The following is a 14,929-nucleotide window of genomic DNA, read 5'->3' as shown; positions in this document are numbered from 1 at the left end:
CCTACATTGACACATTATTCACACAATACCTATCATACTTCTCCTTAAATTCATTAACAGACGAAACATTCCCAACCACCTCTGACAGCGCATTCCACACATTTACCACCCTCCAAGCAAAAAATCTAGTCGTAACACCCTTGTTAACCATACTCTTACACAATTTCCAGATATGACCCCTCGTTCTCTCCCTTTCTGCACAGTTCATAAAACATCATCAGTATCAATCCTATAAAAACCCTTTAATAACTTAAATGCTTCTATCATATCTCCTCTCATACGTCTTTCAGCTAGTTCTTGGAGCCCACAGACCTTCAATATTTCCTTATACGAAACATTCCACAGACCTGCAAAAATCTATGTAATTCGGCCTCTGGATCCTCTTCACCATTTCTTCATCATCCGTGCGCAATAGTCCAGATGTGGTCTTATTAATGTCTTATAAAAGTGAAAAAAATATCTTCTTTATCCCTATTTGTCAGTGTGTTCTTCAACAATCATGTAATTTGATGTGATGTTTTGGCAACCTTTGCAGTATGTCCTCTAAACTTAACTTCTCTATCCAATAACCCCCAAGTCCCTACACTCATCCACTTCTTGCGGTTCAGTTACATTAGTATAGTACACAGCATGTGATCTCATCCTTCCGAAGTGCATCACCTTACACTTAGCGACGTTAAACTTACAGCCATTTACCTTAGCCCGTACCGCCAGCCTTTTTAAGTCATCCTGCAAAATATCTGCATCACTTGAATTGACTATCACTCATTTCCAGTTTTGCATCATCAGCAAACAAATGGATATTTCATTTCAAATATTTTCCAATATCATTAATGTATAAATTAAATAGAGGACTAAGTATATCCTTATATGTACTAAGTATACCCTGAGGTACATCACTAGTCACCCGCCTTCTACTGGACTCAGCTCCTTTATAAACCACGCTTTGATATCTGTCCATCAGCCACCCTATAATCCAAATCACCAGCTTCGGAGCCATACCCATTTAATCCAATTTATGCAACAGACTTCCGGTTGGAATCATGTCAAATTCCTTTGCAAAGTCCAACGGTATCATCGAGTAAAGATTTCCTTTATTCGACTCTACTGTTATTTTATTATAGAAAGTAAGTTACTAAGGCAAGACTTACCCTTCACAAAACCATGTTGTCTCCTATAAAGTATCATATTTCTGTCCACCCAGTCCTGAATTCTAATTTTTATTAATTTCTCCAAAACTTTAACCACCACTCTTGATATACTGATTAGCCTATAATTTGCTACTTCTGTCTTGGATCATCCCTTATGCAGTGGAATTATTTCCCCCCTCTTTCCACTCTGTTGGAACCTTACCAGAACTGTGGCTTAATTTTCGTAACACGTGGACCGATATGCCATCTAATCCTGTGGCAGTATTAGCATTAAGGTTCTGTAATATACTAAGTACTTCTATTTCTCCTATCACTAGACTTTCATCAGTAAGTGACACATTCGACACTGCATTATTACAACCAAAATGGAACACTTTTGTGAAATGCTCACTAAGTGACTCAACTATTTGATTTGCTTCTGTTACTTCCCTACCATCAAACTTTTAACAGTCATCCTTCCATAGCTATTCCTCCTTTCACTTGCCACATAGCGAAAGAATTTGGACGCATCAACTAGCGTCCTCTCATAATTAGCTTTGACCTTCCTTAGCATACAGGTCATGTCCTTGTACTTCCTGTACCTTGTACTGCTCATGGGTATGCTGATGACCTTTTTCTTTATATTTCTTCCACGATCTTTTCTTTATCTACAACTCCTGATTAATAATACTATTCATTCATCTTACTTACTCCTTTTGATTTCTCCTCCTGACTCTGGGAATACAGTCTAATACTGCTTTCCTTAAACACTTTTTGACAATCTCCCACTCACCATCAACATCTCTCCCCTTAAAATTCTCATGCCATAACACTGTTGAAAGCTGACTTCTCAGCTTGTCATAATCACCAGCCTTTTAATTACATATATTCGACAGAATATTCAGCACTTCTTATAATCTGCCAGGTCAAGACCACATAATCGCTTTCCCCAAGTGGAGAAAGTGTAACTAAATTAGTTATTAACATGGTTTCCGATGCTATGGCCAGATCCGACACTTTCGAACCTCTTTCCCTTTCACTGCATGCTGCCCCAGGTAGTTATCTCTTAACAACTGTTTTGAACATGGACATTGATGTGTTTAAGTGGCAGGTGAATTTCGTCGAATTTCTCTCATTGGATGACTGAATTCGTGTCTAATTGCAGATTTTCCGAATTAATCTTTATTCCACTCACGGTGTTAATGTACGATAGGTTTACAACCTTTCGTGGATGGGATACACGTAAAAAAAGTGAGCTCTTGAGATTAAGACAGTCATAATGGGCTGATAAGAGAATGCGATAATATGAATCATATGCTAGCCTAAATAAATACCTTTTAGATTATTTTACTGACATAATACATACATACATAGAAGTTCCTAAAGCAACTAACTGTCACGGAAGTCTGAACAGATTGAATATCCTCCGACTCCAGATGCGTCTTCCCTGAGCACAATGCTGCTTCGTGACACTAAATGCCAGTTCTGTTTAGGTCTTGTCTTCTGATATTGTCAATCCATCTCTTTTCCCAACACCTTCTGTATCACTCAACATAATCTTGTTGGCCAACCAACTGTACTGCATTCTGACGACATGGCCGAAGCAGTCGCCTTTTCGTACATAAGATAATACCGAGAGGTGGCTGACCACTCCTGCGATATATCTCATCTTTATCCAAGATACAAAATGTGTTAGTTCTGTACTGCTCTACCAATTTCATATACAATTATTTGTATACTTCTTCGGGAAAATTTATTAGATATCTGTTCTGTATCAAATCTGGAATGGACTCGACATGTAATGGCGCAGCACATAGCAGGAATAATCACAATTCAGAACATAATGTGCATCATATATCTAAGGCGTGTGTGCGTGAAATTTTTGATGAATGATGACCAGACGCGATGTAAGATAATGCCTTAATTTGTATTGGATTAAGTGTGCCTAACATTTCTAAGACCCAACATGTGATCAGATTTTCTGACAAAGCAGTTATTCTTCCTTTTTTTGGTTCTTCTGGTTTCTGGCAAGCACATGATGGCATTCGTTGTTCATATCGGGATTTGTGATTTCTCTTCTTTTCCACGTCTATTATTCTAACATGTAGATATTTCTGGATTGTCCTAATTTCAGAAATTTTGATTACATGTTGGATATAAGAAAGGGTTACTGCATGTTTGCATTCTTGCTTATTTGTCGTCTGGATGGGGAAAGGATTGCAAAGTCATACTGATGGTCTGTACTTATATCCATTTTAGATAGGATGTGCCTGAGTTAACTTCCTCTTCTCTGAAGAACAATCAGGAACTGATAAAAAGGTGACATTTATGGATGATTCTTTGCAAACGTCTGGCTCTCTCCATGTGCTGAAATAACTGCAGATGTACGTAAACGTCACTTAAGCAGTGTATATACAAAATATTTCGTCATGTGCATCACCACGTGTTCTAGGCAACTATTTAAGAATGTTGCTGCTCAGTAATCATCAACAATGTTGATCACGATGGGAAAAATAAAGAATCTTTCGGAGTTCGATAAAGGGTTACTTGTGGTAAGCCGTCTGTCTGGAGCCACGATTTTGAAAATAGCAGAGCTAACTGGTTTCTCAGAAGGTGAGATATCCTGGGTGTTTAATCAGTGGAAAAACAACTGACATTGCTTGTCTAAGAGGTGTGTGGTCCTAAGATAGTCTGTCAGGAAAGAGATCGCCGTCGTCTGAGAAGGCTTGTGCGATCAAACAGAACTTCCCACCTGCAGCAATTGACCGAAGCCTTTATTGAAGGCTGTTCCAGATCCATATCTCACCGAACTATTTGCAAGGAATTGAAGAGGATTGGTACTGGCAGTCGCATGCATTCCTATATGGAAACCAGTGATTTCTGCGAAGTTTCTAATTCAGTGGCCGGTACGTGTATTATTAACTTCTCCTGTTACTATTTCCTCTCAATATCAAGATGGAAACTGTGGAATAAAGATTCTTCAATAAGTAAAGAATAATTTTTATTTCTTCCATGTATCTCTTTATTGTAACATATTCATTTCTAAGTAAAGCAAGAAAAATTATTCGAAAGTTAGGTTTTTATTATTGTTACTATAAAATGGAAGCTTTCGCGTGCTATGTAAGCTTGTTCGTGTGGTTTTAACGGTACTTTATTCAAGCAGTATCGTCATTAAGCCATTTTCACATCTAAATTATAATTGTTCTCGGAGAAACATTATTTATGTTTTCGAAGTTTACACATGCAAGTTTATTCATTTCAAACGAATAAAGAATTCTCGTCTACTTTCGAGAAGTTATTTTAAGTGCAATTATTGCTCGTGATCATTCTAGAAATGTAATGTTCATAATAAGTTGAGGGAATTATTTTATTTTCTGCATTTCATGCTTTGAATATATTATGGCAAACTTATTTAAAATAATAGTATTGTGATTCCTAATTTTGTAAACAATAAGATCGAAACATGAAAATTTGCTTCTATTGAGCTCTTTGTCTATTAAACATGTTATCATTCCATTAGTTTCAGACTACTAATTGGTATAATTAAATTTATTCATTCCTTTGACAGTCTCTTTTCAATTGTTTGTGACCTCAGAACAGATTATATATATTCAGAATCCTACATGACTTTACATGTCTTACATAAACAGGTTAGGAAAGAAAAGTAATAGATAGACAAACAAACAAACCGGAAGAGATCAGTAAGGCAAAACGTTGTGTCTTTGTTTAAACTAATTATTTCTGTACACTTCCGGCTGGCTTACTACCTTATAAACTGCCATATTTATTCATGTACTGGCAGAGATTACATTCTAATATATATAAGAAACCTGATACGCTGTTTATGATAATCCTGTTTGCACTATATTTTATGCCTGTAAATTGCGTGTGTTCTTCTGGCCGGTATGCCCGTTTTATACTATCAAAAATCTGATTTGCTGGAAAAAGAAAAGAGGAAAAGAAAAAGAGGAAAAAACCCTCTAACCACTGCATGAGACCAGCTAACTCACCCTCATTCCAAAAGTCAAGGTTCTTCCCTTCCCAGACGGGATTCGAACCTAGGTCTTTTATATGACCACTGCTTTGGTTGGAAACACGTGGTTATAAGTTTCGAATCCTTTATCAATACTTTTCTATTAGTCGGTCTCATACGAAGGTGGTTGGGTTTTTTTCCTTTTCAAAACTTGTGTTTTTCATCCCGGAAATAGCAAACCGTCTAAAAGAATACACGTAATTAACAGAAATAATATTCAGGCTTCATAGCCTTAAATGGCTCGGCTGTAATTCAGAACAGCTAATGCCCACCTGCATAATATCGTGTTGTGTCACATTTCGCAAGGGTAACGGCCAATACCCGCACCGGCATCGGTCCCGCTAGTATCTGATGGCATCCGATATTAAAATTATCTCTATCAAAATGATATTAGTGTAGTTTGTCCTTGTGCGGTTTTAGGATCTATCTGAAGCCAGTTCTAAGAGTTTTTCTTGCTCTAAATCTTACAGGTTGTTACCATGCACAAACATGGCAATGTTTGAAGACTGATAGTGAAAGGATTTCTTACCACTCTAATCTGCTATCCACTTCAGGGATGTACTTATGGAGACTGTTAGCAGCTTTTCAGATGTTCCTTCATCTTTTACAACACATCCGAATCGATTTCATGAGTAGAGTTTAGAATTAACTCATGAAGCGATGAGATGATGAATAAATAGTATATTTTAAAAATATTAATACTTTATTTAAATTAAGGGGATATTAAATCCCACATTGTTTTAAAACCGAATAAGAAACTCAAAGATTGGAATCAGAGAGTTTCATGCCGAATATAGTAAACTATAAAAATATCGGCGATTACTAGCGTGAGCTAATGCAAGTAGTCCTAGTACGTAGTACAATACCGGGCAACTCGCTGCAAAGGTGGTAAAGTTCTGACCGCTATTCTTGGTATTTTCCATAATGCAAAAACACATTTCCTAGGATATGTGTTTTTGCATTATGAAAAATATGTGTTGGAAAATACCAAGAATAGCGATCAGAACTTTACCACCTTTGCAGCGAGTTGCTCGGTATTGTACTACGTACTAGGACTACTTGCATTAGCTCACGCTAGTAATCGCCGATATTTTTATAGTTTACTATATTCGGCATGAAACTCTCTGATTCCAGTCTTTGAGCTTCTTATTCGGTTTTAAAACAATGTGGGATTTAATATCCCCTTAATTTAAATAATGTTTATATCGCCGAAATGAAGCCTACTGGCTATTTATATTTAAGTAAATTAATACTTTAGTTTTTCTAGATAACTCTATAAAAAAGCAAGTATGGTAATTGCGTTCTTTTAGGAAGCTTAATCCTTATGAAGTTATCAGCATATATCTAAAAGCAAAGGCTGAACTTTTAATTACAATATGCGTAACAAAGAATATTGCTCATTTCACTGTTATGAAAATGTCGTGTCTTTTGAAGTTTAATGATTTATTTTCGTAAATACCACCTAAGAACATTTCTAGTACCACTGATGGTATTTTACCATATTTTCGGAAACACTGATCTAGATGAATGAAAAAAAATTCGAATAGCGTTTCGTAACTTAACTAGTTGAATACATTGAGTAAGGATTTGTGTATCAGAATGTTCCAAGAAGATATGGAGATACTCCTAATCGAATGATCACCTGAGGACATGAGGCGGACCAGCTGATACCTGTTCGGTGACGTGTTCGTTTCCGACGGATATCCACCCGGTCATGTGTGGGGAGATGGGAAGCATCTGTGTGTGGGGGGGGGGGAGGAGCGGGTATGGGGAGAGGAGGAGGAAGTGGTGGGATGAGAGAGGTGCGTGTTCGCTGTCCCGTTGGTGGTTTCACCGGTCGTGTGTGGGGAGTGAGGATGTTTTTGTATCCCTTAGCCTCTGGGGATTTCCTGTTACTGGCGAGTGCGTCTATTTGTGTGGGATGGTTGTGTAGATGTCTATACGCATAATATTTTTCGTGGTGATGAGAATAGTTGGGTTATCAGTTTTTTAGTGTTGCTTCTTTATGCTATGGATTGGATTTTGAGTATTTTCTCCTCGTGTTTTGTGTTTTGGGAGGGGTGATTTAGATAATATTTGTTAGTACATACATTTTTGTTTACTTATTTTAATTCTCAGTTAGATTGTATTTCAGGGTCTAGCTACTCACTGAGGAGACCTCAAAAAAGGTTGAAACCGGTTTGGGTAGTGACCCCCCACCCATAATGTATAACAGTATACACCTCCTAGTGAGATGTGTTTTACATTATGGGAAATACTAAGAATAGTGATCAGAGCTTTACCCACCAATATCATTCTTGCGTTTTGCATCTCTTGTAGAAGATGGTAGTTATTTCAGATTCTCATTAATTTCTTGAGGATTTAAAGAATTATCTATATGTAGAATTGAACATTGGTAAGGCTGTAATTGAATTATAAGTTTTATTTATTTTATTGATGCTCAGATGCACTGTGTATGATTTCTTGAGGATTTAATGATTTTTCTATTATAGCATCGATTGCCAGACTTAAATCAGAAATGAATTCAGTGTGCAACTGAAATAGTTTCACTTCTTGTACGGTTTCTTCCTCCCATCACCATTTTTACCAAAACATTTTTTGAAGTTTAGAAAATCAGTAATCACTAGCAAGTCTTGTTTTCTGACATGAGTTTTTTAAATATTCAATCTGGGATACCTTTTACATAATAATCTGCATTGAATAAACTTGTTATTGCGAGCATAATTAATATTATGAATGAATGAATGAATATTTAACAAACTCTAGTCAGAAAACACTGGAAAGATATCTCATTTCTTTTTAATGTTCATTTATTTCTTGCTCTATAATAAGAAAGCTTATAATTTTTAAGAATCATAAAAGCTTGATTAGAAAGTTTATATTTCACCCTCAAAATCTTATTTTCCCCCTTACCTTGAATACATTTCAATGCAAGTATTTTGCTTGCGTTTTATAGATGAAGTTTTATTTTGCTTGCGTTTTATAGATGTGAAATGATCTTTTATAAAAGATCATTTCACATCTTTATCTATATTTTTGAAGTTTAGAAAATCAGTAATCACCAGCAAGTCTTGTTTTCTGACATGAGTTTTTTTAAATATTCAATCTGGGATACCTTTTACATAATAATCTGCATTGAATAAACTTGTTATTGCGAGCATAATTAATGTCATGAATGAGTTTCTTATTCAAAGTAAAAGCAGCTTGTAGCAACTTGTATAGGTAAAGTTGATAAGGCTCTGTATTACTAAAAACCTTGGTATTTCAGGGTCTAGCTACTCACTGAGGAGACCTCAAAAAAGGTTGAAACCGGTCTGGGTAGTGACCCTCCCCCACCCATAATGTATAACAGTATACACCTCCTAGTGAGATGTATAGTGATCAGAATAGTGATCAGAGCTTTATCCACCTTTACAACGAGTTACCCTGGTGTTGCACTACCTTTAGACTTGAACTACGTTCAGGCGCAAACTTAACTGTTTTGCTTACTTGGGAGAGTAAAAAAACCAAGTTTATAAAATTACTTGGTATCCTTAATACATGTGTGTGTGTGTGTGTGTGTGTGTGTGTGTGTGTCTTTAAATTGCACGCGTTCTCCTCGCCGGTTTGTCTGGTTGTAAGATGAATAACCCAAGTTTTCTGGAGGAGAAATTCTTCCACCTTTGTATGAAACTGGTTACCTCATTTTTGGTTGAAAAGCACTAATAATCTCGTTCTGATATTCCGTGTCCTTCGTGTCCCAGACGGGATTCGCACTCAGGTCTTTTCCAGCCGAAAAGCTTCGTCGAACCCAACTGAGCTATGGAGACTGTAGATTGTAAATCTAGGCGTAATAAAATCAGGAACTGAAAAGCCCAACAGTACTGAATCTTTATTCTGTTAAATTTACCAATGAGCAGAAATAGCATATACAAACAAAAAAGAAAGTTGTATAAGGGAATTTAGATAAAAAGTCGGTAGCAGAATAGTTTATTTTTGTTTTTCTCTTCACGTACTTACAGTTCACATTAATTTAATATAATCATTGGCCAACTGGACGACCTTTACCTGCTCATATGATGGCTGCCATTTTATCAAAATGACCACGATCAAGGCCTTCCGGAGTAAAACATACGCGCTTAAGCTTGTTTTGCAACTGGCGAACTGTCGATTCAAAAATTGCTCCATTGATTTCCCGTGTGATTCTTCTCTCATTATCATGCAACCCCATGATGGAAGTGATCACGAAATGTCTTCGCTTTGCAACGCAGTTTACGTTGCCGTTGGTTCTGAAGCGAGATGCAGTGGTCTCGTTTGTTTTGCGACATACAGAACAATATGTTGAGTTGAAGATAACAGTCGCACGCACAGGCAGGCAACGCTTACCAATTCGTTTCTGCTGCGAACATCCTTCATGGAGGCCATGATTTGCCGCTTTACTTTTTCGATATATTACTTACACTTTGCAACTCTGTTTTATCTAGTGACGCTGTCCTCTCTTTCGTCAACAGGCTCTGGGCTCGAATCACTGTGGTATGGGTTTATGAATGCCTTTAAGTAGTAAGGAATTTTCTTCTTCTGACCTCCAATAAGCAAGGAGGAGTGAAACCTTCACTCTACTTTTACGAAGTGGAAAAAAAAGTTTCATGGTTGATTTTTAGAACAGAGTTTCCGGATTATTTAACCCATGGCTTGCCACTTATGGTACTAATGTACAGGGGATTTACAACCTTTTGGGTGGTACGTACATCAGAAAAAATAAACCACTTCGAAATAGCTCCCCCCCCCCTCTCTCTCTCTCTCTAAAGCAGTGATGCAGCTTGAAACTACCACCTTCTTCGTGGTACCAGTTCAGGTATTTTGCGCTGGACCAGTGGTTCTCAAATGGGGAATCACTGAAAATTGCCTGCGGGGTAAAAGGAGGAAGGGAGATAATCCATTGCATATTAATCAACATTAAAAGTTAATACTGCTGTGCTCATTATACTGATATTCGGTGTCCTAATATTTTCTATGCGTGTACATAATTAGAATTCCGAATGAATGGAATAGGCCTTAAAGCCAAAAAAGTAATCAGTAAATGATAGCTATGAACGAGTCTTTGTTCAAGGGAACGTTGTTTCTTCTTCATTTTGAAGTATGTCACACTGTCATGAAGCATTTGAAGTATTTCGGTGCAACATTCATTTTAGCGGAAGCTAAAGATTGTTTCGAACACTCGGAATGATACATTTTGTTGCAATAATAGTAATGATAATAGACTGATTATTATCCCATTACTATGTGCAAATGAACGGGCAATCATCATCATTATATACGGGTGTCTCCACGGAGTATGAAGACTTCGCGATCGACCCTATATTGACACACTAGTCATTATTCACATAATACCTATCATACCTCTCTTTAAACTCATTTACAGACGAAACACTCGCAACCACCTCGAATTCAGTTTTTATTCACCACCCTCCAAGCAAAAAATCTAGTCCTAAACATCCTTGTGAACCTTACGCTTACACAATTTCCAGGAGTGACCCCTAGTTCTCTCCCTTCCTGCACTGTACTGAAAAAGCCCATCAGTATCAAAAACCTCTTTAATAACTTATATGCTTCTGTCTTCTCTCTTACTCCTCTCAGCTAGTTTTTGACTTATAGACCTTCAATCTATTCTCATAGAGGCATTCTAAAGACCTGCCACAATCTTTGTCACTCGCCTCTAAATCCTCTTCACCATTTCTTCATCAGCGAAGAGTCAAGGTGACCAAATCTGTTGTCAGGAGGTGAACTGCGCACACAATGGATTAATTAATACACGGGGAGGTTATGGGATGAAGGAAGTATTGCGATTTATGTAAACTAATGCCAGAAGTATTCAGAATAAATGAGGGATTTTTGGCATTAGTGAGTGCAACTTGTCCAGTCGTTTCGATGTGAGTAAATTACGTCGTGAAACGAATTATATATATACAGTACTTCTTAACGACACACACACACACACACACACACACACACACACACACACACACACACACACACACACACACACACACACACACACACACACACACACACACACACTAACTAACTGCTTGGGCATTATTAATATTAAAGAGTAGATATGCGTATAATTATTATATTTTCACGTGAAAATATAATAATTTGTGATAAGTGGATAAATTGTCATATAATCCAGAGATATGCGAAATCTCAGATGTTCCAACATATATCCGTCCGAAACAGCTGTTCCATATTTCTAAATAGTCGCTTTCTACCCTCATCTAAACGTTCACCTGTCATAGTCACAATCACAATAGTTGTGATGACAGTATGACTGATCCACACTATATCACTATTTTCATATATATGTATAATCCCTGGTTGTAGTTATTAGTGATATAAACGTAGAGTTGCCATAACTTTATCTCCTTCTTTGTTATTAATCCTCCAATCGGGAGGACTCTTAACTCTCTTGTACCAAGTCGTCCAATCTTAAGGTGATTGGACCATTCTATTTTAATAATGGTTAGTCGAATGTAACTTTATATGTTCTTCTTTCCATTGAGTATGCAATCGTGGGCTGATATATTTGTTATATGTGCACTTTAGTCTCAGTAAACATTTTTTTAATTTTTCGTTATGAAATAATTTAAATAATGTGATACCTTTGTTGCATCTAATGTGTTGGCTCACTTTTCGTATTTCATTTGGATTCAGTTTTTATTTACTTCTAATTTGCATTATATTGGTTCAGGAAAAACAATGTTTTTTTATAAAGTAATTTTCATAAAATATGAAACGTCCTACTTTTGTGTTTTTATTAAGCATTTAGACACAGATCAAAAATTATTTTTATGTTCCGCCTTTCTATACATAACCATCATCGCATAAAAAATTAATAGTCTCATTTAATTTGATTCCTGACTCTTTAGGATATTGATATTTCTTATCACATAACCCACAGGAATATTAAGCTGTAATGTATGAACATGAAAATGTGAAATAGTACAATATAAAAGCTTGGTTAATAACATCACGAAGTCTATGAACGTGCGTGCGTGCGTACGTGTGTGTGTGTGTAAGAGCAGCATCTAGATATTCTTTGTTTCGGTATTTTTCTGGAACAAAGTACATAACACTAGATCCGAATTTTCTGTAATGAAAACTGTTCATATTTGTTGTAATATTCTTGTGATTTATTCTAGCTTTACGATCTAGGTCCCAGGCTTTGAAACTTACATGTTAGTGTAACAAAAATTCACTTATTCGTTTTAAATTAGATGTAACCAGAAAGTAATATAATATTGGATACCAGATATATCTCCACGTCTTTGGACACTCATCTGCTGTGTGTCGGTTTCAAGTAGGGAGATAAGACAAACATAGCTTAGGTTTTGGAAGATGCGTAGCTACGCGCCTGTGAGTGTGACAATTTCGATAATCTAATTTCAGTGAATCTCATCCACGTAAAGTTGTAAACCTATAGCATATTTTAATTCAAAATATGCTATATGTTTACAGAATATGCTTTTTAATTCAAACCTGAAATAGCATGAAAAGTATACCGTGTTATTTCAGGTTTCAATTAAAAAGGATGAAAGTCTGATACTGGGTGATGAAAACTGTCTACCACATGAAAATATTCGGAAGCATCCATACCACAGTGGGATTTAACTGCAACCCTGCTAGTTAAAAAGCAAAGATAACTCTATTCACTTCATTTACATTATCATTCTATTTATTAGATGACTCTATTTACTCTGTTTACAGAGTAAAGAGAAAAGAACTTTATTCTTAAATGCCTTAGTTAGGAACTTTTGTATTGATTAGGCAAATGTTATTTGGATGGACTAGTAATAATAATACACGCTGCTTAGATATTATTAATATTATATATATATATATATATATATATATATATATATATATATATATATATATATATATATATATATATATATATATATATATTATCAGGAGCACGCCAAGGGTATTTGCCGCTCGGCTACAATCTTTTATCGACTGCCCCTTAAAAAATTAACTAAAAGAAATTCCATGTAGCATTTACTACAATAAATAAAATATCAATGTTGTCGCCCTTTTCACCCTCGGGTTGGCGCGGCCCTGTATATTATTATAGCTATATTAAAAGATGTTTATAAAAATGCAGTTAGAATAGGTGATGATTTGGGGAAATGGTTCAAAACAAGCAGAGGAACCAGACAGGGGATCCCAATATCACCAAGCATTTTCATCGCACATTTAGAAAGAGCAATGGATAAAATGAAGGAAGATGCAAAATGAATATCAGTGCATGTGATGAGAATTAACAATCTGAGGTTTGCAGATGATATTGTTATTATTGAAGAAGGCGAAAGAGAACTACAAAAAACATTGAAACTGTTAAATGAGGAAGGAAAAAGATTTGGACTTGTTATGAACTTGAAAAAAAAACAACGACAATGGTATTTGGTGAGAAGAACATGAAACAAAAGATATAAGTGGATGGAATTGAATATAGAAAATGTAGAACAATTCACATATTTAGGAAGTAAAGTGACATATGATTTGGACGGTAAAAAAGAAATAAACATCAGAATTGCAAAAGGAAGAACAAATCTGAAGGCCATGGATAACATCTGGAAAAGTAAAGTGATCAGCCTGCAAACAAAATTAAGAGTACTGGAAACATGCATCTTTAGCGGTGTACTGTATGGATCTGAAATGCGGGTAATAAATAAGGAATCAAGAAAAAAAAATTTTAGCATTTGAATAACTTTTTACAGGAAGATTTTACGAATGGCATGGGTACAGAAAGTCACAAATGAAGAGCTCTATTGGAAGATACAACCAAAGGAGAATCTAATGCAAAAGATTATAAAACGCAAGCTGCAATTATTTGGACATATCTGCAGAATGAGTGAGGATCGGAAGATAAAGAAATTAATGTTTGGTATTATGGATGGTGTGAACAGATGGATAGACGACATAAAAGACTGGTGTGGAATGGGTGTACATAAACTGCGACATGTGCACTGGACAAAGAAAGGTGGAAGGAGATAGTGAAGGAGGCATCGGACACCAACGGGCAGTGAGCCCATGATTCGTGATGATGATGATGACGCTGCTTAGATGCACTTATGGTCAACAACTTCCGCAGATTGGCTCTCGTAACCATAATTAGAATTAGGTGGTTAGTCTTATGCCTAAATATATTTTCTTGCGTGTAAATTTCACGTTTTCTTCTGATTTAAATGACGAAAAATCCATTCTATTTTCATATGAGGCGGCTAACTCACTTTCAGTTGAGAAATCCTAATAAAGGCTCTTCGTGTCCTAGACCGGATTCGAGCCCAAGTCTTTCAAAACCAATAGACTTTGTTAACTGTGCAACGGAGTTTCTATATTCAGATAGTGTGGCATTGGAAATGTAACCAGAATGACTACAAATTATTAGCATATATCTGCTGTGCCCGTTTAGTTATCATTCTAATAGTGATGTGCTATTACATCATACACGATTTTATCATTAATACGCCAAAAAAAGTATTAGCTACACTGTGTGATCAAAATTGTTAAATAACAGAAAAGTAGCGATCTAAAGTACTATAATAACAGTTATCTTGGTTGAGCAATAACTTTGAGTTACTTGAATTATTTGAATATTTTAATCTTTACTTTGCCATTCCTTTCTTATTATCTAAAGTAGGGCTTACCTTTCTTCAGAATAGATGAAACAGAATGAATTCAGGATAAACATTAAATACAGCTTGACAGCAGATTTCGTCAT

At 36.1% G+C, this 14,929-nt stretch overlaps 1 protein-coding gene across 1 annotated transcript in view; it reads right to left on the bottom strand.

The window, feature by feature from the left end:
• The window catches only part of LOC150103035 (glycine receptor subunit alpha-3-like), a 61,261-nt gene extending 46,332 nt beyond the window's left edge, over nt 1–14,929 (bottom strand). Inside the window, exon 1 of the mRNA XM_090398057.1 lies at nt 14,856–14,929. Coding sequence (XP_090254183.1) covers nt 14,856–14,929 — 74 coding nt within the window. The remainder of the gene's footprint in view (nt 1–14,855) is intronic.

Source organism: Typopeltis vanoorti, chromosome 9 (assembly GCF_054136105.1).
Source record: "Typopeltis vanoorti isolate ZY-2024b chromosome 9, IOZ_Tvanoo_1.0, whole genome shotgun sequence".
Taxonomy (NCBI): domain Eukaryota; kingdom Metazoa; phylum Arthropoda; class Arachnida; order Uropygi; family Thelyphonidae; genus Typopeltis; species Typopeltis vanoorti.
Note: the sequence above shows the minus strand (reverse complement) of the source record. Positions and strands in the feature narration are given on the sequence as shown.